Source organism: Ixodes scapularis, unplaced genomic scaffold (genome assembly GCF_016920785.2).
Source record: "Ixodes scapularis isolate PalLabHiFi unplaced genomic scaffold, ASM1692078v2 PGA_scaffold10__122_contigs__length_95168666, whole genome shotgun sequence".
In the NCBI taxonomy this organism is placed as follows: domain Eukaryota; kingdom Metazoa; phylum Arthropoda; class Arachnida; order Ixodida; family Ixodidae; genus Ixodes; species Ixodes scapularis.
Window position 1 is genome coordinate 85,241,630 of NW_024609836.1, and position 26,361 is coordinate 85,267,990.

General features: G+C 47.0%; 3 protein-coding genes across 5 annotated transcripts in view; 2 read left to right on the forward strand and 1 right to left on the reverse strand.

The window, feature by feature from the left end:
* LOC8037300 (sodium/hydrogen exchanger 10) overlaps positions 1-9,149 on the forward strand; it is a 99,015-nt gene extending 89,866 nt beyond the window's left edge. For all 3 annotated transcript variants that reach the window (XM_040504469.2, XM_040504467.2, XM_040504470.2), the window contains exons 19-26: positions 592-690; positions 1,602-1,781; positions 2,663-2,800; positions 3,681-3,878; positions 4,394-4,582; positions 6,341-6,511; positions 7,386-7,544; positions 8,101-9,149. In XM_040504469.2, the coding sequence (XP_040360403.1) occupies positions 592-690; positions 1,602-1,781; positions 2,663-2,800; positions 3,681-3,878; positions 4,394-4,582; positions 6,341-6,511; positions 7,386-7,544; positions 8,101-8,202 (1,236 nt within the window). In that variant the 3' untranslated portion in view covers positions 8,203-9,149. The remainder of the gene's footprint in view (positions 1-591; positions 691-1,601; positions 1,782-2,662; positions 2,801-3,680; positions 3,879-4,393; positions 4,583-6,340; positions 6,512-7,385; positions 7,545-8,100) is intronic.
* Positions 9,150-10,827: 1,678 nt separating this feature from the next.
* LOC8037289 (DNA-directed RNA polymerases I and III subunit RPAC1) lies at positions 10,828-19,236 on the reverse strand. The gene is made up of 11 exons (XM_002412219.4): positions 18,806-19,236; positions 18,639-18,710; positions 16,030-16,137; positions 15,821-15,953; positions 15,636-15,752; positions 14,837-14,886; positions 14,374-14,439; positions 14,233-14,299; positions 13,347-13,469; positions 13,152-13,268; positions 10,828-10,980 (listed from the first exon to the last, which is right to left on the reverse strand). Exons 1-11 carry the CDS (start codon positions 18,863-18,865, stop codon positions 10,859-10,861), a joined length of 1,035 nt encoding a protein of 344 aa, XP_002412264.3. The 5' UTR covers positions 18,866-19,236; the 3' UTR covers positions 10,828-10,858.
* LOC8037287 (AP-2 complex subunit sigma) lies at positions 19,194-24,883 on the forward strand. Its single transcript, XM_002412220.4, has 4 exons — positions 19,194-19,377; positions 19,624-19,773; positions 23,351-23,524; positions 24,011-24,883. Exons 1-4 carry the CDS (start codon positions 19,375-19,377, stop codon positions 24,110-24,112), a joined length of 429 nt encoding a protein of 142 aa, XP_002412265.1. The 5' UTR covers positions 19,194-19,374; the 3' UTR covers positions 24,113-24,883.
* Positions 24,884-26,361: the final 1,478 nt, after the last annotated feature.

Consider the following 26,361-nt stretch of genomic DNA (forward strand, 5'->3'; position numbering starts at 1 on the left):
AATCCGACCGAGTCATATACAACTTCGCTGTAATAAGAATGATGAGCTTGATGTGTCTTCGGAAATTAAAAACAGCGCGGAAAGACGAGGACCAGACAAAGAAGTGACACGGACGTAGCGCTGACTTACAACTGAGTTTATTGAACGCAAACTCGCAATATTTATTTGCGGTGTCACGAACAAAACATAAAAAATTCAGCCCATGTATCATTTTTTATGTTTTTTTTTTTATGTTCTTTTGTTCGTGACACCGCAAATAAATATTGCGAGTTTGCGTTCAATAAACTCAGTTGTAAGTCAGCGCTACGTCCGTGTCACTTCTTTGTCTGGTCCTCGTCTTTCCGCGCTGTTTTTAATTTCCGAAGTATGTACCAACTCGCCCAAGCCTCAACTTTAGCTTGATGTGTCAAACAAACAAAACATCTTAGCCGTCTAGTTTGACATGAAGAGCTTGCAGAGTACCAGTAGAAATGCCCAGATAACGCAATACAATGCGACATAAGACTTAAATAAATGGTTGTTGCAAGAAACAAGTGTAGTGTCCACACTTGTGCACGTGGAAACCTAACAGCTTGCTTTTCCGTTTTGCAGGAGAAGGTGATCTTGCAGAGCTACCCATCGGGCTGGAGCCTGGGCAAGGAAGGCGAAGAGCCAAATGGAATCTACGTCATCGTCTGCGGTGTTGTCAAGGTACCTCAGTGTACGCTTTGGGAATGAGTCAGCTGTAAAGATGTGGCTCAGTGTATCACTTCAGGAGGAATGCAGGGCAGCCGGAATATTTGTCTTGCATTGCACACCCCCTCCGATTCACAAAAATGGGTTCTAACGTTTTTGTTCTATTCGCATAATTCTACGAATAATCTTTTTTCATTCCCCTGATATCATGTCTTATCTGCTCCCACATGTTTGCATTTTTAGTTGCCGTCACGTCTTTCCAAGAGGACAAAGATTTGGATTGACATATTTTAAGGGTCTGTTTATGTTCTTAGGCTGCAGCAGCATGGACCACAACTTGAAAGCACTTAATTCGACTTGCAGTTATTTAATTATGTTTATTTATTGAAATTCCACCGAATCTCTAAAAAAGCCTTAAAAAACACTTTAAAATCGCCTTTATTTGATGGAAGCTGAACTTCTTTTTGAGGCACAGATCACAAGGAGGCCATTGTTTTCAGAGTAGATGAGAATAAATTGATTGATCGACTAGGTGATTTATCGATCAAAATCCATTAGTGCAACTCACCCTACTAACCAATCATTAATGACCAATCATCAACAATAAATTGACGTAGAAGTAAATGTGGCAGTTTTGTCACATGCCAGAAATGCAAGAGAGCCAGGGGCTTGCAGCACCTTGCATGGGGTGAATTTTTCAAAAATAATCCGTGGATTGCTAAGTATCATTTACTGACAATAAATAAATGACTACTAGGTCTATTAAATAATGATCGTCACTCAGCCCATCAAAAGCACTCATGCTACTACAGGAACATTTTAGCTCGTGCCACTTGAACTGAAGCTTTCTTTGTTCAGATCGAAGGTGGTGCACTGTGGCCTACGTTGCTGCTGCGCCAAAAAACCCCAAATTCAATTCAATTCAGATCGAAGGCACGGTGACCGAGAAAGACGGCGGCAGCCTGCCCAACACGGACTCGTACCACTGGTTCATGAGCCAGGGCCACCTCCAAGACCTGCTCACCGTGGGAGCAGTCCTGGGTGAACTCGGGGTGCTCACCAAGAAGTCCCGTCAGACGAGGGCCACGTGCGAGACTGACGTCAGGGTGAGGACACCGCCGCCAAAGTCTCGAAAGGCGAGACTGCCGTCGGAGGCTCTTGTCTCGAGGAGCCTCATTACCGTCGAATACGCTGCCTAGAGCGCATCTCCGACTCGTGTGCACGTGTTTAGCGTTTCAACACCGCCCATGCATCGAAAGGGCTCCCGAAGTGTCAACAAATGACGCACAAAAGCCAGAGTGTGGTGTCACACTGTCGGATGTTGAGATCCTGCTGGATGGTCATAGAAGTTGTGGCAAAAAGCAGTAGCGAAGGGGGTGGACATCGCTGACGCTGCAGCAGATCGGGCATCTGCCGCACGCACCACCGCTGCTGTGACAGCGTGACACTTCTATAACGCCGTTGGGTGGAAATCGAGGGACTACTTTGACCAACCACCAGGATTATGCGGTAAACGCACCAGTTGGAGATGCATTCCAGGCACCATACCGTCAAAAGACTTAGCGAAACACGAGGAATTAAGCAACATCTTTTAGCGATTCTATAGTCACCGACGAGGCTCCAAGAGTTCTCTTCTACAGTTTTCTTCCCTTTATTGTCGCATCATTTCCCTAGGAACCTGTCCCTCAATCTTACATCTCGACTTTCTTTTCATCAGCGACTCCTCTCTACACTGATGTAGCTAGGGGGGCTTTGGTGTTGCAACCCTCCCCCCCCCTATGTACAACTCCATAACCACCTAAAAAAAAATATTCTGGCTATGTTGTTGTCTTTAAGCACCACCTCGACAAAGTCGGTGCGTTACCATTTAGGCATACGGCTGTTGATAGACGCGTCAAATAAATAAATCTAATCTGTTGTGAGTGGCGTTTCTTAGAAGTGGTTCCCACTCCAGATGCACTGACTGTCGCTGCTCGTACCTTTACAGGCCTTCCATGTGCCTCAGAGCGTGATGCTGGAGGCGATTCAGCGCTTCAGCCGACACCCGTCTCTAGAATACCGCCTCTGGCGAAGCTGCGCTCTCAAGGTGGCAAGAAGCGTACTGAGCGTCGAGCCAAAATACGAGGTGAGTGCCACTGTTTGGCTGGGGACCATCGGGGAGGCTGGTTTGTACAGGGACATTGTTTAAGGCGTGCTCACCGCTCCTACCTTATACAAAAGACAGTGCTCGCTGCAGACACAATGACAAAAGTGTCTGTGGACATGCCTTGAACATGTTCTAAGCATGTTCACTTCATACGTGTGTAAGCTTAAACAATGTATGCAATAAAAGAAAGAAACATGCCTCAGACAGTCTTTTGTATGATGTGTTAGCGGTGCAGCTGTGGCTTGAGGCTTTCTGGCAAGCTATACGGTTATTTGCAAGTAGAGGTCAGCCCGATGAACCTTTGCCATAGGAGAATGTGGCCTCGTGCCCACACGAAGCTGTTCTTCTGGAAACGCAGACAGTTGGGGAGAGGTTGAGGAGAAGTTGTCAAATTCTGCGTTGCGCAGCAGTCCAGCAATATCCGTACGAAATAATGAATCATCTCATCCATACTGAATGGAAAGGGACGTGCTATGAAACCTGCACCTCATAAAACAAATTACATAAAAAAGAAATAAAGGCGGCAGTCGACGGTAGACACACTAAAATATTTGCCGCATCAAGCTTCACGAGTTCTCTCTACGAAACTGTTGTCGATTCCGGCACACCCGCTGCAGCCAGTTATGAAGCTGTAAACAAATGCTGCGCACGACTATCCAAGACAACTGTTTCTCTAAGGAAAAGGCAACCATCCTGGGAAACCGTCTTGCACCGTGTTAGAACCCAGCAAGAAGTCAAGCTCCAACATAAAAATGGGGCAACTTTGTGCTTCTCCACGATGGCAAGTATGTGCTAACTATAGAAGTTAGAACATATCTGTCAGACGGTTGTCCGACTTGCCCTCTCGAAACCCATGCAGAACTGGTCCCCGAACAAGCTGATGATGCACCTGGACCATGCCTTCCTGCCGGACCTGAGCACGGTCAACAGCTACCTGGTGCGCCCCAGCATGACGGACGTCATCCTGGTCCAGGGGGTGGCCACCGACGTGAACAACGCCGACGAGTTCTTGGGACCCGTCTACATCCCGAGCACAGTGTACTCCATTACTCTGAGGGTGAGTGCTTCTCTACCTGCACTTCCCATTTGATCTGGAGTTTGTGGAGCCTTCCGTCGCGTCGGTACTCACGGTCGCCCCTTATGCAGTGCATGTTGTTCTAGAGGCAACATCATATGTGCACCAAACTGTGCATCGGTTATTTCAGACAGTCAAAGCTGATAAGAATGACCTTGGTACAGGGGTTGGGGGTGATGGGAAGGAGGTTTTCCTTTCCTTCCCCGAGATATTTTACTACAAATGTCAGAAAAGTACTGGGCAATGATTGCCTACCCTGCCCTTACCCCCCCCCCCCCCCCCCCTGCCCCTCCTTGTTTTATTACCAAAGCTTTGGAAAGGAGAGTGGAAGCCCATCTGTTTCTAGGAAAATGGACTTCAGGTTCCTAAAAAAGACGAGTGTCCCAGCGAAATGTGGGCCGTAGCCAACAGAGGCTTCTCTTCGAGCGTACCACGCCTTAGATTTTTGACAGTTTACCGCAAATTGCCCTAACACGGCCGTTTCTCGGTGTTTGCAGAAAAATGTTTACAACGACCGGACAATCTTGGTGATAGTGGGCGACGAGAACTTCACGCCGGATCCCAACCTGGACTGGTCCGGCACCAGCCAGCGAAGGGGCAGCATCATGAACAACTTCGGCCTCTGCCTGTTGCACGACGTCCGGAGGCGGCAGTCTGTGCTGCTCGATGAAGACAACCCCAGAGGGGTGAGAGCCCAATATCATCTTTCTGAACCGAGATAGGCACAGCCATACCGTAGCGGCAGAAATGCTTTGATGCTGGTTCACACGCTTGCGACTGCCCACAACCGACTGCCCTAATACCTCTCAGAATCTTTTACGACGAGAGACTGGCGCCATCCATCGGGTGGAACCCTTGGCATTTCCCCTATATTTTTTGCACATTATTCTTTCTTTCTGGGCGAACAACGTCTGACAAGGTTATAAACGACTAATTCTCGTACATAGTATGCACATTTGATCAGGCAAACACTGCCAAACTTTTGCTTTAGTGAAGTTCAAGGGTCACCTCATAGATGGTGCTAGTGCCTTCGTAAGAGATTCTGGTTACCAACGTGTTTTTAGGGCGTCTGAGTTGTGGTGGCTTCAGACACCTCTCCAATTTCAATGACATGTTAACATTATACGAATTTTAATACTGCATGGTGATGCTGAAACATTTTCAAGGGCAGTGTTTGGGCCGGTGATGAAGAATTGATAGATTCCTCTTGGAGCAGCTTACCCAGAACTAGTTTCAAGGTCCTTCGTATGTTGTCTAAAACACAATTCCAAATTAAGTACCGTATTCACACGATTGTAAGTCGACTCGATTGTAAGTCGGCCTCCCCACAGTGCACGTCAGCAAAAAAAAAAATGTAGAGGCGCGTGAGAACGGCAGGCACCTCTTTGGAAAGTCCAGCCTCCAGCACATGCTCGATGCCTTCTGGCATGCTTTGGCTGCACACGTACGCGCAAGGCACATGACATGCCCAATCATTACCAAAGAGCTCGCCCTGGAGGTGGGACAACTGAAGCTGCTCCTTCTCACTCTTTCTGCGACTAGAAACTATGATTTGTCCGCAGTTTTGCTGTCGCTCCCGCCGTCATTTCGCTGCGTTAAAGCACGTCGTCGGCGTCGGCCAACGAAATCTCACACTTAACAAATAACCGCATCAACAGCATCTTCCGTGCTTGCTCGGTGATCGCGTCGCACATCACATGTAGAGACCGATCACGCAGTCCCGCGACGTACATTGCAAGCCTGACCTCTAACTCTGGACAGCATCCAGACCTAACCAGACTCTGGCCCGCAGAAGCCTCTTCGCTTGCTGTCACGGTTAAGACGTTAAGATCCTGTGCCGTTACAGGCGCCACTGGAGCACAACCCACTACTACTCGTCTATCTTGCGTCCAGCAGCGCACTTGTAGGTTGCTTTTGGATGAAGGATGTCCACAAACGAGCACCGATGTCCTAAACTGCTCAGATCACACCTGTCGACAGAGAAAAACGTAGTTGGCACTCCAGCAAGGTCTCGACACCCCATCAAGCGACGTGCTACCATGAATAGTGAAAAAAGAACTTTTTTACCTCAATGGAAAAGAAGCAGCGGGGAGTGAGGCTGAACACATAGAATGGCGCAATCCTACAGGTAGAGCAGGCTGAACTCGTAACTTGCCGAGGTGTTCTTGATATAGTGATTGTTTCGTTTTTGTCGGCGTTAGAATGCTTTGGTTTGATTATAAGTTGACCTAGATTTGTGTAGATACGGTAGTTATGAGAAAAACATTTACCTTTCCTTCAAGGCGATGAGCTCACCGCTGAACCTGGCATTTACAACAATGGTTATAAGTGACAGAAAATATACTATTTCAATAAAACCCAAAGTAGTCACATACACATTTGTTGTAACATAAATGTGCCAATGAATAAGTTCCTCAATGAACCTTTGAATCTCATGACTGCAGCGCTCGTGGTCCGACAACTTCCGCAAGCGGTTCTTGTCCAATGCGGACTCGACGCTGCAGCTGACGCCGGGCAAGCGTCGTCTGTCCATGTTCAGCACCGGCGAGAAGTCGGGCATCGACAACCCTTCCTTCGTCACAGAAAAGCCGGATTTCCAGAATGAGACCAAACCGGTACGTACACTGCCCTCAATGCAAACGTGGCAAAAAAAAAAAAAACAGACATCCAAATATTGACAATTATTGCGCAAGTTAAGATTACCAAGTGCCTGATGATTTATGTGGACCTGAGTACAAAAAGATTTTGGTCAATAAATTGCAAACTGGAAGACATCTTGGATTGACAAGTTGCAATGTTTAATACCATTAAATACTGAGCAAGCACCCACCCAAAAATTGGAGACAATGTTGAAAATGTGGAAGAAGCAAAAGGTAGGATGGGCTTCACTGCTTAGCTCTTGTGCACACGCAGAGGGCTTCATTGTTTTGCACCTTCCGTGGAGAAGCGGGTAATGCAGAAGAGCATCTCAGTTATGTGGGCTTTAGGGTCTGGGGCTGATACTTGATATGCCTTTTGTTTGTTTATAGAATGGTTCAAAAGTAGGGGTGGACGCTTACCGGGACACAAGTGCGTGCTCGGTATTTTACGGCAGTTCAAATGGGATGCTCCAATGAAATGTTCCTGATATTCCAAGAAACAATTTAACGCCCATAAAACACTATTAGAGCAGTACATTCAGAACCTTCAGACTCCTGCTTGTCTCGAGTGACCAACTTAGAAGACGTCTGCATTTTCCCCATATGCCTAAAGAGATGGACTATGGGGCCCATATGCTGACAGAGCATTCGAAACTGATAAAAGCTATTCATTTAAGCCAAGTCCACCAAAAACAAACAACGCCCTCTCGATTGTTTGCTTCGGGTTTGTCCAGATCTGCCGAATAAGCTAGCTTTTCAGGAAAAACCTAGCAGAATATGTGGTCCTTGGCAGACTAGTGGTTGTCCCTAAACGAGTTCAGTCCCCTTTTTTCCCTCGACCTGTCTGCAGAGGTCTTGGACGGACAAGTTCCGGGTGCGGTTCGGACCAACCGAGCTCATGGCGCCCGGCAGTGGTGGCGGTGGCATGCCAGACCGAGCGAACCGGCGCATGTCCATGTTCAGCCGCATGGAGAGGATCAACAGCTATGGCAACGTTACCGAGTTGCAGGTACGAACCCAGACACAACCGAACAGTACCAATCGTTGGGCGAATTGGTGCTAGATTTGAGAATACATGGTAGCGCTCGAAAACAAGGACAGAAGAAAGGAAACTGGGTACGATTCTCCTTTTTCTCTCCTTGCCTTCAAGCGCTACCATGTATCCTCAAACTAAAGATAACCGACGGCAGAGAGACATTTGACCACCCAGAGAAAACAACTGTCTTGACAGCATTCTGCCGTGTTGCCAGAGAATGATAAAGTGACAGCCGCCACTAATATTTTCTTATTCGTGGATGGTCCAGCTGCTATTGCTCCCCTCTTGTTCCTTATTTTCAATTTGTCTCGCATATCAGTGAACACTTGGAAATGTTCCCAATGTGGTCGGTATACGTAGCACAACTTCGTCGTGTTCCCGTCAGTTTAGAAACGTGTCACCAGATTACACTTGAGCCCCTCCCAAAAGTTTCTGTGCAGAACAGCTGAATACCCAAAGGATTTTGGTGGAGGAATTAACTAATTAAAGTCATCTGAGTTGACCATTCCATCTCATTTTTGCCACGCAGGACAATGGAAACGGAGAATCGAAGCCGGCGGAGCAACAAAACGGCAACACGGCTGACGACACCACAAAGAAAGTGCCCGAGATTGTGTTCAGCCATTTCTGAGTGTGCCGCGAAAACAAACTCTAGTGACTTGCACGACGAAGGCTGCAAGCTACACCAACAATGCAACGCAGTGTCTACGAGCAGTGACTAAGAGACAAGCTTTGACTTGGGCTTCGAGGCCGAAAGACTGCCGATGCCACGAGGGGGAGCCATTGGACAGGGGCGTCACCAGTCACGTCATCGGGCGCTACCTCCGCCTCACCCCATCATGTTGAAGACTTGTTTTGTGACGTACCTCACCACTCACCATCGCTCATCCCGCAACACCGTGCCAACTGTGACTCAAACTGTTCGTGTAGGGAGAGAACAGACAAGCCGACCGGCAAACATTGCTCCAGATACTTTTCGCACAAAACCTCGTCGGCACCACGTCTGCGTGATGCTCGGGCAATAGCCTGGTGTCGCGAGTTGCCGGGACGTAGAAACCCTTCTCACGATTTCACGGCACTGTGACTGTGAAATGGACGAACAACCTTCTTTTTTTACAGCGGAGCTGTTAAGGGTTAGTTTCCCCGGTACCGTGTCCGTCAGCAAACAAATGATGACACAAAACTTCTGGACAGCTACCGCCATCTATAAACGACGGCGGCAACCAGACGATCGGCTTGCCGGTTGTCTGGTTGCCGCTATCGCTCATAGATGGCGCAACCTTTCCAGCCTTTCCACTCTGGCTTGCCGACCTGCGGCCGGCCAATACTTCATTCCCACCATAGTACAGCTTCGCTGGTCTTCCTTTATCACCAGAGTGGAAGGGCTGAAAGTATTTTTTAGACAGAGATGACTCCGGTCACAAGACATCTGCAGAGTTTTTACCTCCACCAAAAGCTTGCGTGTAAAGGGAAAACAAATGTTTATGTAATATATTTTAAAATAGGCCGCAGCAAGCTTAAGCTCCAATACATTTTTTATGGCATTTTTATAGATTAAAAATCTACGCTTGTTACCTACATCTGTTTTATGCAGTTATTTCATCGCATAAATGTGTCTGTGACATGCCGTTACACATTGTGAAATTACTGGGGTGCCGCATTTATCATTGGTACGTATCATTTTCGTCAAGAATGATTAGCTCGCTAAAAGGGCTAGTGAAAATAAATTTAACGGTATTTTGAGTAACTTCCCACGCTGCGTGGATTATGTTGAGGAAACAAAAAGTCCCTAATGTACAGAAGCTTGCATCGATTTTAAATCCACGCTGGAGCACTGAAGGCTCACATGAGCATTTTACTAACAAGACGGCAAAGAGCCAAAGATACAATTTTTGCGGTGAAATTTTTAAAAGAATGAAGGCTTGTCTTGTTCACATATTTTTTTAAAGCTCGTGCTCGGCATGCAAACGATACCCGTGGATTGGACACGAGCGCATATCCCATTGGTCGGTGCGCACTCGGTGGTCAACGAGTGCAGCGAGAGAAATTGCCACTAGCGCTCATCAATCTTCTCCAGTGTTTTCTGCAACAGTGAGGCTGGTTCGCACGTTTCCATTCGAGCGCAGCCGACTGCATTGCGACCCTTTGCATTCCACCGTGAAGCATTGCTCAGACCTCGGTTGGCACAGCGACCATCTTGTCATCCGCAGTCGTAACGTGGTAGGCCGCACTCAAACGCAGATGTCTGAACCAGGCTTTAGCGTGCAGAGCCAATGCCAAAATATGTATCTTACGTATAATCTACATCGGTGATTACGTCTAAACACGAGGCTCGTTCGATTCACCTGCACGTCCTCTCTCAGTCTACACTCAGTTTCACTGTAACTTGGCAGACTATGACCCCAAAATCCAACTGGAGGGAAGGGGAGAATCACGTGACAGCCTTCCATAAGTGAAGAGCATGCCTGTTTTGCTCCCACATTCTTTGACGAGACCGTAGCATTTGCCATTCACAAAGTTATGCTAAAACGAGATATACACTCTATGTATACCACCTCATTTGTTCTATTATAAAACATTTACCCTAAGTGCACTCTCGTGCACTTTGCTACACCTTTGCGAACCAATGTATGTTGGTGCAGGCAAATCGAACGAGCCCAGCATTTAGCAATCCATCCAGAGTCCTTTATGGGCGATTCGCTAGAGCGCACCCTAGAAAGAGCGCTCCAGAGCAGACTGAAGACAAACACCAGAACGTGTCTCGAAATAGTGTTTTCCCAAAGCTGCCCCTCTCGACCTTGAAGTTGTTTCAAAATGCATTTCAATTTAGCATTTCTAAAGACGTTTGTTAGTGGAACTGTAATATTTCTATCAAGGGACACGTAAGAACAGTTCCAATTTTTTCTAAATATGGCATGTTTTAGCACACTAGAGGGCTGAACCTACTACTATTTTTCTGCAGTATTTAGGTACTATTCCCGTAATGATCAGGTTGTGTGTTCCCCTCGTTCAATTGATGTGTGGGCCTAGGAATCGTTCGATTAGAGCTAGGCCAGTGCCCCTCATAGAATTCTTCTCCAACAGCTTTAAAACAGCAATAAGCATGTTTCCTCACTTTCAGTGGAAAGGTGTTGTGTCCACTGGATGCACATAGGCGTAGCGTAAACCACGATTGTACAGATATTTGAAGCTCTAGGGGAGGCTACGACTTCGAAACAAACTGGTAAGACGACCGAAAGGGACATCCTCCTGTTTGTCGTGGGATGAATTGTTTTACTGACTCCGTGCTAACCGTCCACATCGACATGTTCTAACTCGCTGAGGAAGGCTTGGCACTTGGCCATGAGCACCTTGATGGCTTCGGTGACCAGCAGGTCCGGTGGGTAGGCCCCCGTTGACTCCACAGAAACTGGAATCAAGACGGAGAGTTGTTCGTCACTCGACGCCTAAACGTACGAGCAAAGACATCCTGACCACCTCTCTGTCAGCACCACATTGTAGCGCTCAACTATGTGCGAGCTCGTGTTGCACTACACTGCTACGGAGCTGCAGAGCAACTAATTAAAAGTACTATTTAGGTTTTCGTAATTCAAGTTTTGGTAACTAAACTCTTAATTAATAAAATATTGAAAAGGAAAAAAACGTTTTTAAACAGCCTGGAAAAATTACAAATATTAAAAAATACATTACCCCTCCCTCCCAAACTTCTTAAAAAAATTATTTACAGCGCTAGACTTGCTTTAGTGTAGTTTTCAAATGTGCACTCCAGAAATAGCTACATAACATCACTACCAGATTACCGCATGTACACGCCAGGGACAGCGTTCTTATCCTCTTTTTCACATAGCGAGAAAAATGGAAAGGAGGAACGCTGAAGAGAAGTAAGGGGAGGAGAGGCAGCCAATCAGAACGATGCCCTTGGCGTGTACGTATGATGACGTGATGGTGACGTTATGTACCCATTTTTGGCGCACGCTTTTGAAGGCTGTAAACTAAAACAAGTCTAACACTAAATAATTTGACAAAAAAAATATTTTTGTGTAAAACTTATTTTGTAATAGTTGCAATTTCTTTAGGTCGTTTAAAAAAAAATTTTTATATGCATGCTCACGCTTTTAGCTCACATGTTCACGCTCGTAGCATCAACCGCGTCTGGACTTAAGCTGAAACGAAGCATAGTTTCGATATCGGTGCTTCACACTTCCACTGCTTCAACCTTTACAGGGAATAGAAACCTGCATCAAACTATGCAAATGTGCCGATAGCATCACGGCTGCAATGGACAAGCTGTTTGTCAACCAGGCGGAACAAACCTCGCCATAAAGAGCTATTTTAAAAATAACTAGGTGGACTGTACTACAGGGAGTGACGGCGAGTAACTGTGAGTTTCTGCGAGTAGCTGCAAGTACCTGTAATTCGGACGTTTCAGCTCCTTTAAAGGGGCAGTGCAGCGATTTTTAGATTTCGGCCAATTAACTGCGGGAATTAATCTGCGTCACCTATAGAACGAAGGACAAAGAACCTAGTTTACTGGCGCGTGCTAGCTTTTATTAAAAAAAATGAAACAAATCGAAGGTCAAAGTGCCTCTCAACTCCCACGCCGTCTTTCGAGTGACATACTCAGGGTTGCCCGTTCGGTTCTCTTCTCGGATCCCCCAGTCGCTCCCTCCGTGATTGTCAACTTTTCAAAGATTAGTATCGCCGAAGGTCGCGACGAGCGATCGACACAAAATACGGTTCGCCACAGGGCTGAGTGTAGCAGCAGAAGGGGAAAGGTTTTGTTGACTTCCGCGTGCCCCCCAGAAGGCATTTCACTGTGTTTCCCATAACCGCCACAAGCAGCGGCAGATCGGCCAATGTTAGTTTTTTTTCCTTTGCGATTACGCGACAGAAAAGCAGTTTTTTGGGGAAAGGTGGTACGTTTTGTGTCACCGTTGCCTAGATAAACAATATAAAATATAGAAACTGGGAATTCTTTGAACATTAAAATTGTTGGACTAAGCAGTGCAAAGATTTTAACGCCGAAAACATTTGCAGCCTGCATTTTTTTATATTGTATATCTTGGCAAAAGTGAGAGGAAACGTGCCACCTTCCCCCAAAATACTGATATTTTGCTGCATAATCGCGAAGGAAAAAGCACATCTTTTTCCGACCTGGAACAATCTGTGGCGGCCGCTGGAATTACAGTGCCACACCATTCGGAATACGTAAATTTTCGTGGTGCCATCCATCGGAAGTAAACAAAATTATTTCCTCTCCGTAGCTACCTCCTCCGTCTTTCCTGTTACATACCATGTTTGTCCCGATCGCTTGCCATTTCGAGGCCCCGAAAATAGGACCAAATGCGATACTCCAAGTGGCGTTACTGCACACCTCACTCAAAAAGCTGCGCAAGCTAACAAGTAACCCGACCTTCAATTTTTTTGTTTTTTTCACTTGATAGGTGACATAGAACAATTACGCAATTATTTGTCCAAAGTCCAAAAATCGTTGCACCGCCACTCTAAGATGACTACTCTTGAAGAACAACTTTCTCAGTTCCCACGGCATCCCTGGGGGGTACGAGAAGGAGGGCTTACAGATGAAGTGGTCCTTGACCCTGGTCAGCTCGACGGCATCCTTGAGGTCGTCGTACAGGAAGACATTTCGGCTGCACGTGTCCGCCCGTGCATTGGCAACCCGTGCCACCTTGTGACCTGAGGAGCACAACCGAAGGTCTCGCATCACGAGAGACGACGGAAACAAACGTGCGGACGCAAGCCGCTAAAACCTACCGTCATCTGTCTCGTCGAGTTCGATGACCCCCTTTGCGAAGCAGCCCTGGAGCCTCTCTGCCTGTTCGTCCCTCACTTCGCGCAGCAGGACAATCTCCGGAAGAAGACGATACGACGCGGTCGCTGCGGGGCATTACAGCACGCACCGTGCATAGAAAAAAAACAGCCGTTTTTAAGCTTAATTCTTTTTTTTTTTTTTCCTAAAAACTACTCATGAAATTTGAGTATGATATAAGTGCCACCCAAAGATAGCTTTGTGAAACGTTTCAGTGCCCCCAGTTCATTGGCCACTATATATGCACCTTTTTACGCCCGAGTAGCACTAAGAAACACCCCAAGAGCGCCTAGATTTGAGAGTGTTTCCAACTCCCGGATTGAGGTGCGTGCCTTACGAGCTGCGTCTGCGATACAAGGTGCAAGGAGGGTACAAAAGCGTTAATAGTTTGCAAGCGCCTCCAGCTCGCCTCAACGCCTGCTATCGTCCTTGTCACGCTCAATTCTAGGCTCTTCAGCTAAGACCACTCCAACGGTTTGACAATGTCACTTACACTGAGTGACCAAGCGACACAATGCTTGGACACTACATTTAACTACCAAGCCCCAGTGATGTGGGTGAATGTAGTTAAATGCTGGAGTATAAAAAAAGGGAAAAAACTTGATACAATGCAAAAAGTAACTTTCCGCTGCACAACCTTTAGAAACAGATTACATTTCCTTCCCTCCCTCCATTGGCCTGCTGCTCCAACAGAATTCAAACACTGATACAACTCTTCGATTCCACACATAATAGGGATGCATTCTATGACACTTGCAACTCCATTACGTTGGCATTTCTTAAGAGTGCCATAGCAACCAGAAATAGTTTTTACGAGAGCAGATGACTCACCAACAGGGGAGAACTTTGCATGGTCTTGACCGGTCCCTTTCATACAATGAAGCTTCAGGTCAATTTCCTGCAAGCAAAGAAGCGAAGGAAACATAACATGACATGATATATTTTTTTGTGGGTTTAAGGTCGTCCAATCACCTGCCCAGGCCTCAGCTTTGCGAGGATGATGTCATCGTAGACTGGCTTCGGAGGCTTGTTCCCAAACTGCATTGTCAAAGCATGATGGCAAAATTAATGTCGCAAATGAGTAATGCCACAAGTTTGGACCGCGTGACATAGAAGCAATCGTTATATCGAGGTAGCATAACATTAATCTAGTGACATGACTGGATAAGAAAGATCTAGTCGAGGTAGATGTAGCGCAATAGGTGGATGAGTGGATGGATGATATTGGCTATGCCCTGAGCATTCGGCGGTGGCTTGTGCCACATGGCCTAAAATCATTCACACCCCTCCCCTTCAGAATTTGCCCAAAATTAGATCTCTTAATAAGTCGTCTAAACCATGTTATGCGCAAGTTCTTCGTCTTGTGCGGGCGTTTATACATTTTACGCAGAAATTGGCCAAAATAAACTGCCGTCGCATGTGGACAAAAACTTACAATCTCCGCCTGAGAGCCAATCGGAGTCCACGTCAAGTGCCGAGTGTAAACTGCAAGAAAAAAAGAATGTGGTATTTGAGTCGCACATTTTTTATGAGCTTCGAGACAAGCAACCCGGTAAGTGGATCAGAACAATTGAAAACAGTATTGCTTGGGCTACTGCAGCCCAGTGTTCCAAACATAAAAATAAACCGAAACTCACTCCGGCATTTCTTAAAACTGGTGCTTCACACATTTACATTTCAGTGTGACCCACTGCGTTAAAACCACTTGCAACTGCTTATACGACGGGAGAATGCACTGGTGCCATCAATCAGGTGGCCCTGGAGCACTTCCGATTTGCTTACGACTAGACCAAAGGTTTTTGGGTATGTGCAAGATGAAACCATGAGAAAAGGTTGCTTATAACTCTGTCAGAATTATTTCGAGCCCATGGTGAAAGAATGGTAAGTAAAAAATAAGGAAACTATGCAACTAGAAAATGTTCCAGTGGTAACCAATAGGTGGGGCCACTGTCTTATCACGTGTTGCTGCTTACCACTCTTTTAATTGAAGAGTGATTAAATGTTCAAACCAAAAGCTCTGGCTGGGGGCGCAGCCCACTGCCAGAAAGGAGTTCAGCCGTATCTGCCCGTCCATTGACCGTGGTAAGAGGTTCCAACGCAGTAAATTCCACTCAAATTCAAATGTGAGAACCAGGCTTTAGACAAATTCCAGAAAAAAAGAACCATGAATGTACCATGCTGTTGTAAGAAAGTGACACTGTACGCAAGGAATGAGAAGATGGTGGTTTTCGTACCGACATGGTCTTTGTACAATTCGTCGGGCGTGGTGGCATCTTTTGGCGCTTGCGGGTTTCTGGTGCACTTCACCTTCAGCTCAAACTCGACAGTATCTTCGGGAGAACCCTCGCTGTCTGCAAGCCGTTAGTCGGGTCAATTCGCTTGCTGGCAATGGCAGCCAAATAATGTGCAAAGAACCGACCTTTCTCCCTGTAATCAAACATGCGTGGGTCAATGTTGAAGGGCACAAGTCCGATGCGATGAGCGAGCACTTCGTCCTGCACGATGCTCGTGTTGTTATACATGAAAACTTTGTCTGGTGCCATGGTAGGAACCTGGAATATATGACACACATTAGAGATTAGCATGCACCCCGCCATTTTAGAACATGGAATCGGAAGTGGGGCGTACCTCGGCCAGTAAGATCCGTCGGATGGCGTTGGCAATGGCCGGGTTGACTCCGATCATGTCAAACTCCATGGTCATGTCGTCGAGAGACACAATGCCAATTTGAAAATTCTGCGGACATTATAAAAAGAAAACGCTTGTCAGAAACGCAGGAAAAGATTTACTAAAGGCTTGCACATGACGTCATCGCATTGCGCTGGCGGTCATTACTACTTGTTCTTGCCGAGAAAACATCCGTGGTTTGCACTGACGTATGGTCTCGTGCGATATGAAAGACCCACTGGGGAATCTGTGGCCGAGACGACGGCAGGCGGGGGCACGGTGCACACTTCAGGTGATTCTATTTTGCTTTGAGGGGAGCTCTCTCACTTAATGCACAACCGGACCTGAACATGCTTAAATTCTTGGTTTTGGTTTAGCGGAAGAGTGCGCTTTATCAGTATCATGCCCATAGAGATATGGTCACAAAGGCTGGAAACAAGCTAGTCATCACTGTTGTTTATGTTGTTTCTGGAGTAAAATGTCAGAACAGGCACTGCCAAATAAACAAATATTAAAGCTCTACTCGAGTTTTATATTTAAGATATAAAATTTGTTGAAGAGCACAATCATTAATTAGAAGGAGTGTGCAGATCTCACTCTTTAACAGAGTCAGAATAATCGCTTTGGCTCAAGGCCAGTCTCTCCGACCGCAATTCCAGCGTTAGTAGGACATAGCTGTAGCACGACGCCGACAAACTGTTTTCCGCCGCGAAACTGAAGCTGATAAGTGTGTGTTGCGCTTTTCCTGAGCCCCAAGTGAGTCCTCCCCTTCGGTAGAATGGAATGGTTCAAAGTGCACGCTTGACCGGCCACCGTCTCGGCCACGCACTCCCCAGTGGGTCTTTAATATAATACAGATTTTTCACGTGACATCACTTCCCCTATCACCGTTCGCCGGCCGCCATTACCAGGTACTGAGAAGCAGACGCGGACACCGCTCTTGCGTATGTTACAGCATTTACATGTACGACTACAGCACGAAATTTCCATCGGAAATGCAGGATCACTGAACTGAACATTTTAACTCAAAAGATTCATAAAATGCATTATGCAAACTGGCAAGGCTCGTAACAGCGGAGGTTGTTTACCGCGTTCGTAGCCCAGATGCTGAGTGGGTACCCAGTCGGGGTTTGTGTCGTCCATTAGAGTCGAAGGTTTGCCTGTACATTAAAAGACGTGCCTGTACTTGAGGCATTAAAAGTTGCAGCATCTGAACTGTACAAGCTTGTGCTGCTGCCGAAACATTATCAACACAAGTGGGCTATGAACATGACAGAGATAAGGAAGCTCTGCGACAAAGGTAAAAGCAAAGAGAGCAGCTGCGGTTGTCCTTTATAGTAGAAGGTTTGTCAGTCCCTGCAGCATGACACTACCAGACACTGTAAAGCTGCCTTAGCTGCTGTGGCAAAGCACACAGAGTATGAATGTAAGATTTCAGCAATCCATGTGTTAAGGATGACAGATGTATCCCTTATCGGTAATGACGCAACGACCAGACACGGTCATTGTCGAGGTTCTTCAATCCTTCTGGCGTGTGCTCTGGTGTTTCTCGAACAGCAGGTTTTTGCGCTCAAGCTGTCTGTATACCACTTTTGGCAAACAATGCAGCCTAATATTTAGCACTGCGTTACTCTCCTTTGCGGAGGACTTGGCTGCAACCCAACATCGCACACATCAGCATTACTGCACCACTGTGACCACAAGGGTACCCTAACACGCAAACACGCAAGACTTGCACCGAAAACGATGTAGCTGGGGCCATCGTTGCCGGCAGTGGCCTGAAACAAGGAGGCTAGAAGTACTAGAAGGGGGCACGTTGCAGTATTGGTGAAGCCTAGTCATAAAAAGTTTAAACGATGTTGTGGCCAACGTGACCGTAGATCTCTCTGGCAATTGGTGCACGTGACATGTCACGTGTGAGATGGATGGTTGATTGTAGAAGAATTTCTTGCAGGCTTGGGCACGTTTTGTCCGGTAGGCTTTATCAGATCGGAGGCTAGACTGTGGTGTATTCTATTACCCCATAGCTAGACGAAGGCTAGCTACGGTCACGTTGGCCAGATAAGTGAGGAGAGTAGAGAGGAAAATGAGGAAGAGGCGAGGCGTCAAGGGAGCATGGCTTGTGGAGGCTACGCGGCTGGCGTCATGCCCTCTCCTACCCTTCTATCCTCCTTGGCCTGAAACCAAAACTATGTCAGTACCTGGTGATGGCGGCAACATATCCCATGAGCCCCGGCAGTGACGTCCGGGAAAACTATGTGTTGCAGGAGATTGTACGTACGTCACATCAGCGGCCATTGTGGTGGTCTTGCCGCGGGGCGCGTACCTCCTGCACCATTCATTTCACCCTAGCGAATTGGTTTCTCTCGGCAAGAACAAGTAGGTTATTACATGATGCGATACATCTCCGCAAGAGATATAATTTTCATCCAGTCAAATAAAGTTGCCGTAACTTCAGGCACACAATTTTTACAACATTTGCTAACAGGTCGTCTGATCAAATTGCCATTCTCTAAAACGGTTATTCGCCAGTCTTCAAAACGCTGTTTGCAAAAGCCGTTGGTGCTCACACGCTCGAACTTCTTGAGATCCCAGCTATCATCGATTCCGGCGAAGGTTCCCGGGTAGTCTGACGTCTCCGTCTGAAATCGGAACCATCGCACAACGTAAAGCAGTGACCAAAAAACCAATCGAAACGCTCGGGTTCGCACAAACAAACTTCGTCCGAACTACTCACATTTAGCAAATCGTGTTCGCACATATGAACGTGAGTTCTCATCTTGTGTAAATGCGCCATCTTCTAGCTCTCTTGGGAGTTGGCACTCTGTCGACGTTCGCTTGGACACACTAAATACACACTAAATAACTGAAAATGATCGGCGAAGACTTCAGAGAGTTGATGACACCGAAAACATTTCAAAACACGTGCGTTGAACCAACAAAAACATCCAGCCTAGAGCGAGCACATTCCGTTATTCGTCCCAGCCTTCGCGTTTTAAAAAGTGACGACAATAGTGTCACGTGATCAAGATACTAAAAAAAAAAAAGTAGCCAACCAATATTATAAAAGTATTACAAGTAAGTTTATTGCTTTATATTGCAGTGGATGGATGATATTTAGACCAGAGACCACCTGAGACCACTCAACGAGACCATCTACCTAATTTTAGAGCGCGGCCTCTATTCTATTTCCGGGCATTAACGGTCGGCGGTTCTGTTTCCGGTTTGGGTGGCAGGGAGGTGGAGTTCGCGTGCTTGTGACCCGGCGGCATAATTTTACACATTTTCGATTTGCCGAAAAAAAAAATGGTTAGTACGACCTCCCCGCTGCTTTCTCGACTCTGCAAACGGTTTCCCCTTTCTCCGGGTCCCTCGGCCACTCATAAATTTGGCCTAGCCAGTTATATTTTGACCGAAATGGGGGTTTCCGAAGGGGTCCCCCATCCCCCTGCCGAAATGTCGAAAGTGTTCGTGCGCCCGTAGGCGGTGTTCGTTCCTTCGACTTAACCGGCCGGCGTCCCCCGGCCTCGAATGGTTCCTCTTTTCTGGTTCCAGATACGATTCATCCTGATCCAAAACCGCGCCGGGAAGACCAGGCTCGCCAAATGGTACATGAACTTTGACGACGACGAGAAACAGAAGTTGATCGAGGAGGTCCATGCAGTGGTGACTGTCCGGGACGCCAAGCACACCAATTTCGTCGAGGTGAGGGGACGGAGAGCTCGCCACAGGTTTCTGGCGTGCATTTGAGTCTGCGCTGTTGCTAATGGGACGGCTTGGAACGAGTCCATGGACACTGCAGGGATTGGGAAAGTGACAGTACTCTGAAGCGAGGAGTCTCGCATGTTTTGGTCATTCGAATACCTCGAAAGCCCGGGCTTTACGTAAGGGAGCGTTTGATGGAACAGGAAGAACACTAGGGAAGCATACAGTATGCAAGGAAAGCTAGGAAATACAAGAAACAAATGTAAAAGGCATAAAACGCTAAGTTGAGTACATACGTTAAGAAATCCTCAAGATTGATTCAATACACTTTGGTCATGTCCACGTATTACACTGCAGTACAAATTCTTATGACTTGGAGTGTATGCCGATGGCTGTAAATGCCACTAAGCTAAACATTGTGGAGGTTTGGTCAGCAATCTTTCCATGAAATCGAGTGTTGGAGCGGGGAGTTTATACTCTGTTCACTCTTAAAGGGGTACTCCGGCCGTTTCTTGAGCTACCCAAACATATTGCATTTTCCGAATACCCGCCCTTTTAGTCTTCACAGTATGCTATTTATTATTTTGAAATTCAAAATAGCTATTAATTAAACCGTAAATAAAGATCATACCGAAACCAATATTCAAATTTCCGCACGCCCTCCAGTGGTGTGGCATCACAAACGGCACAACAGATATTTGGTTCGAGCAGGTAATCTTAAACAGAGTATGTCGAGCGGTTTAATGCAAAAGCATTTACTGCCTCATGGAGCAAACCGACGTCGTCAGCTTTGAAGCCGCGCCAAACGGCACCTAAACTTCTTTCTCCAAGTGAAGCCGCGTTCTGGTGGCACCCAGCCTTGAAGCCACGCGAAATGCCTAGCCAAACAGCACCTACTTTCCTGATCCCAAAGGAGCGGAGTGAAGCCGAAATCTGATCGATTTCGGCTTCGGTCCCATTGGCTGGCGCGCGTCATAGCTTCAAGGAACGAGGCTCCCATTGGCCGCTGCGCGTCAGTTTCAACAACTGCCGCCCCATGGCACTTTGTGTCCGCGCCGCCAGCGTGCCGGTAACGCAAAGCGTCTCGCCGCCGAGCGAGGCGACGGCAGCAGCGGCCCCACTCCTGAGGTCAGAGCGTCAGAAGGACATGTATGCTTTCGCATTCACAACTCTGAAGAAGTGCTTAGGTGTGCCACGAGCCTTTTTGTCGTGCTTCCCAGTGAATAAGCTTTTAAGGATTCTTTTCCCACCATAAAACGTCTTGTAATCAGTTGGGAATGTCGTTTACTGCCTACTTTTTACCGTTTCTGTCTTCACACTTTAATGTTGCCAGCAGGGGCTCTCGGTTTGAGAAACACTATGAGATTGAAATTCAAGAATTCAGTAACTTTGCACCTTTTTTTTTTTTTTTTTTCATTTCGCCCAACATGGGGGACTGGTACAGCCGTGTCTATTGGTGTGTTCAGCCAAATTCGAGCTAAATCAGCGACCATAAAAAAATGGCTGGACTTCGGTGGAAGCTACAAGCACTTTGAACCAGTCATGCGTCGACCCTTCACCATGTGATCACGCTCTCGCCCGCATCCTCAAGCGGTGAGCTGGTCAGGTGATGAAAGGTAGGGGCCTGATTGGTCCAGCGAGAGCGTAGCTCTTACCACAGTCTCAGCTTAGGGGTGAATGGAGTATACACCTTTCCAAAAAACACTCGACCCCAGGGGCCACAAACCGTTTTCGAGCCCAGTCACTGAGTTTGAGGCTAGACTCTCACCGGCGTCCCTCCTAACCCTAACCGAGTGGACTGTGATTTCAATAGGCGCGGCCTGCGTAGGCGCAGTTTCAAACGCTGCTGGCGGCTAAATTCTCGTTTTTTCCCGCAATATTTTGTGTTTCATTGTACATGTATTTTCTCGAGGGCATTGAGAAAGCATTGTGCCACACTAAAAAAAAACAAAGAAAACTGTAAACTGTTTTTGTTGGGTACGCGCGCGACAGAGCGAGTGCGACTGGAATGTATAGTTTAGTTATTTGTTTTTTTCTTACGATCAGTTTTGACGACGCCGCGGGATTCGCCGCATGTGAAGCGACAAAGCGCTTTGCTGTCAAAAATAAATACCAACAGAAGACGGCCGAAAGGCATGCATTTTTCACGCTCACAAATAACGTGTTTACCGATGGACAGGACACGGACGTGCAATTGAGGAAGTGGTAACATTAGAACAATATATCGTACATACCACACGATGCAGCGTTATCCAAAAAGAATTTATTTGAGAAAGATCTCAAATAACACAGTCACAGTCGACGACAGTCACATCTTGACGATCGGACGGAATCCGAGATGACTTCGTTTGGGGCACGTTTCGGGGAGAGCTTCCTTTTTTTCACAACCGCACCAAGGCAAAGAAACAAACGCGACTGACCCGTTTCTCACCCCAACCCGGGCAACTATTTTTGGAGATGACTGAGGATTCTACGCGGATTATCTCTGGGAGGGGGGAGAACAATGTTCGCAAAATCGCGTCGAGGGTCGTTCGACGTCCTTCACCTGCTTCGTTTCCCGTGAATGTCGAGTAGAAAAGCTTGAATGACAGGCAATTACCAGCCTTATTTCTCACAATGGAAGATAACACAAGAAGGGTAGGCAGAGCGCATAAAAAAAAAATGAAGCGGAAACTTTCAAGAAAGCGAGAAAACGGCGAATGCAAAACGGCTAAAATGCATGTAGAGAACCGCGCTGAGCGGGTCTTCACAGTCCCAGAGAGTGGCAGAAAATTTCTAGCTGATAGAGGGCGCGAGAGTCGCACCAGCCGCATCAGCATCAGCAACATGGCGGCGGCCTAGGAGCGCTTTTTGGAAAGGTGTATAGACCATACAGTTTCTCTGATGATGATGATGAAATTTTGCAATTTTCTTTAAAGGAACCCTGCAGGATTGGGAGAAGGGACCGCCACTTTTCACCTTTGCAGACAATATTTTCTTAACAGTGAAGGGCTTTTTGCTCGGTATAAGAAATAATGATTACAAAATCACATGGTTTCTTCAGTATGTTTCCAGCTTGTTCGAACAAAATAGTGTATTTGTCTCTGAAAATACCAGCATGAGAAAAACAGAAAATGGCAAGTGCTTCTTCGATGGTAATTTTAATAAAGGCTTCCACTGAGTCATTGCTGTGAGAGGCTTTAATCACCGACAGTACAGGAATGTTTTGCACTGTCCTACCACTATGCTCCGTTCAGCCCCAAGCTGACAATGTGGTGGGACCCACACGCTCACCTTTCCTCTTTCCCTGCCCATTGGTGTGGGCGGGGGACATGATTGTGCGGTTAAAGATGGGCGTATGACTGGTGCGACGAGCAGGTAGTTTCCACCGCACTGTCAGCCTAGGGGTGAACAAGGTGTAGCATCAAGCCTTTTGTAGTGTCTTTGTTCTTCTGTGCACTCCAAAGGCTAGACCGAAGTAGAAAGCTTGTGCTCGAAGCACGACAGAAACTTCAGTCGTTCTTCAACTGTCTGCGAATACAGTATATTCGTTTTGTCTCGATGGTGCCCTAACGCATGTCTTGTGTTGACTGTGCAGTTCCGCAACTTCAAGATAGTGTACCGCCGGTACGCCGGCCTGTACTTCTGCATCTGCGTGGACGTTCACGATAACAACTTGGCGTACCTGGAGGCCATCCACAATTTTGTGGAAGTGCTCAACGAGTACTTCCACAATGTTTGTGAGCTGGACCTCGTCTTCAACTTCTACAAGGTACCCACCTCCACTTCCTCTCCTTGTTTAGAGCTTCAACGCAGAATGTGTTCAAGGGCTGTGATCCCCAAGGAAAGTGGGACGGAACAGAAACTGTTATGAAAGGTGTAACACATACTTATGACTCGAGGACAATTAGTACAAAAGGGTGGCAATATGAGAACAAGGATTGCAATTCCGGATGCACCTCAACCGTGTTCAAACGGTTTATGGGAAAAAACAAGAAATCCAAGACATGCCCACCGTTGCATAAAAAGAACAGAGTTCCGAATAAAGTCACTTAATATAAAAAAATTAATAAAAATAAACGGGAATATTTATTACAAACTCTGAAGAATGCCGCAGAAGCACATTCTGTGTATGGCGACTCTATCTGCAAGGTCAAGATAAATTGAGCATTCTTCTTCTAGTCTCTAGCTAACACTTGGTTCCATATATGATTTTTTGATCGGCCATCGAACCCCCCTCGCCGTCTTCACCTCGCAGGTATACAGCGTTGTCGACGAAATGTTCCTGGCAGGCGAGATTCGGGAGACGAGCCAGACAAAGGTGCTCAAGCAGCTCCTCGTGTACAACTCCCTGGAGTGAGACTTCCACCGCCGGCATCCCAAACAATCCCAAACGGCATTCCCACCTCTTTACATTGCCCCGGCGGCCGAACAGTTGACGGCGGCCAACACCTCCTCCCCTCGCTCCTTCCCTCCCGATGGTCACGAGGACGCTTGTTCTCGCGCCAACGTCGCCGATTCTTGCAGCATAAAGCAGAGCCCCAAATACTCGGTGGTACGAGCCCCTCCTCCCACTACCTCTCACTCGTCACCCAGCCCCGGTGTTCCTGAGCGCTACTGATTTTAGTCGCACGGCCGAGACTAACTCAGACCAGAAATGAAAGCGCGCGCTTCCCGCCCTAGATTGCGGCAATCGTTACGCGGGAAAACCAAGCGGGGAAGGAGGGCAGCCGGTTTGTTTTATTGGGACAATGCACGTTTCGTTTTGAGTGGAGAGAAATCGGTATGAGAACACGCCTGCCGTCGTTCGGAGAGCGTCTTGTTGCGAGGCGTCGTCAAATCGATGTTTCCGCGAGCAGACCGCCTTGCATGCCGACCTGTCCTTCCGACGCTGGGCCGTCGCACCGTTTGGTTTAACTCACTGTGGTATGTGGAGCGAATCGTCCTCGGGCTTGTGTATATAACTGTCTGGGTCCTTGCGTAACGCGGCGAACAGAAGGGAACAAGTCACATGCTGATGTCCGTATTTCTTTTTTTTTTTTTTTGCTAAAAGCAACAGAGTATTATGTGAAGAAGCATAGCCTCATGTAACCGTGTTAGCTGTACATAAAATGTGTCTGTGCCCTTCCAACTTGTTGGACTGTTTTTTTTGTGTATGAATGTTTGTGCATCGGCTGTATGGTCTTAGTCAAATTAAGCCGAAGCAACCAAGACGCACCACTGTTCTCGCTCCAAACATAAAAGTACACGTAGCTTGGAAATGCAGTATGCAGACGAGAGTGCAGCACCACTGTGTTCCAAAATGCACATCAGCTGGTATCTTTTGGTCATTCCAGCTTAGAATGTCCAAGACTGTTGAGCGCAATTAACACAAGCATGCGACTGCATGTTTTTCAAACTTTTCTCTCGGAATTGCGAGGAGTGTTATCAAAACTAAGTTTGCGATGGAATGTGCTCATTAGGGGCAGCAACTTGTAAATTTTTTGGCTGTCAATGTTTCATTTAATCCCTGAAGGGTTTTGGACCTCGTCAACGTGGAGCCGCCCCCAAGCCGTTCAGGACGAGTATAGCTCATTTGCTTTTCCTGATTCATGCACTAAACCGTTTTGGACTAAGCAGGCTTGCTTATGGCTGGCTCTGCCAACAAATAGCGGCATGTAATGTTTTTTTTTTTAAATTTCTCATTCTGTTTGTGGCTAGAAACTTGTTTTGAAGGCAACATATGTAATTTTGAAGACAATTAAGCAGTTGAGAGTCTGAAATTTCCCGAAACTAACGCAGGTTAAAGGGTTAAGCAAAAGTGTTCTGCACCGTACACGCCCGCGTGCGATGATAATGTATGTTCAATGACCTCAGTGTTCTTGTTGGGCGATACGGAGAGAATGCATCTTTTCTGTCACTAGCCTTTAGCACCCTCATTCATGTACAGTGTACACTGCAAGCAGTAGCGTACCAACTTGTTTTTGAGTGGGGGTGCAAACCATACCACCCCCCCAGGGCCGTGGCGATGCCCTAGGTATCCCTGTGGCGCCGCCGGCTAGTCTTTCCCTACGCAGTAACGGCCGTTTCAGGGGGGGCGAAACACATGCCCCTCTGAGAACTGGGCGGGGGGGGCGGCAAGCACCCTTCTTGCCCCCCCGGTTGGTATGCCCATGACTGCACGGTACTGCACATTTTGCTCGAGCAGTTTATAGACGGGAACCAAACTTTAGCGCTTGGATTACTGCCCAGAATAAGGGCTTTCCACAACACTACGGTAGCCATTTTTATGGCAGCGGTTCAATTTTAAGAAAAAGGGGAAAAACTGGCAATTGCTGCTTTGTGCTAACAGTATCGCACCACAATATAAATACCAGTAGTAGAGACGGGACTGGCCGACTAGGTGATGATTCAAAGTCAAAAGTCAAATTTGGGGGTTTTACGTGCCAAACCAACGACGGGCATCTGGCACGCCCCAGTGGAGGACAGGATTAGTCTGGACCACCTGGGGATCTTTTGATGTGCAACCGTAAGCTCGGTTACACAGCGTCTCCAGGTGATGATTCAGGATCTGCTAAGCACCATTTCCTTTTCAGGATGTTCGAAATTATTTCCGGAGACGTAGTTTCA

What these genes read in the sequence shown, in the direction of transcription:
- LOC8037289 (XM_002412219.4), bottom strand. Translation starts at nt 18,865, where the DNA reads ATGGCGCATTTACACAAGATGAGAACTCACGTTCATATGTGCGAACAC. An exon ending in TTGGCTCTCAGGCGGAGATT is followed by an intron (nt 14,440 to 14,836) that starts GTAAGTTTTTGT and finishes TTGACAATGCAG; the next exon opens with TTTGGGAACAAGCCTCCGAA. An exon ending in CAAAGCTGAGGCCTGGGCAG is followed by an intron (nt 14,300 to 14,373) that starts GTGATTGGACGA and finishes CTTTGCTTGCAG; the next exon opens with GAAATTGACCTGAAGCTTCA.
- LOC8037287 (XM_002412220.4), top strand. An exon ending in AGCACACCAATTTCGTCGAG is followed by an intron (nt 19,774 to 23,350) that starts GTGAGGGGACGG and finishes TTGACTGTGCAG; the next exon opens with TTCCGCAACTTCAAGATAGT. An exon ending in TCGTCTTCAACTTCTACAAG is followed by an intron (nt 23,525 to 24,010) that starts GTACCCACCTCC and finishes TTCACCTCGCAG; the next exon opens with GTATACAGCGTTGTCGACGA.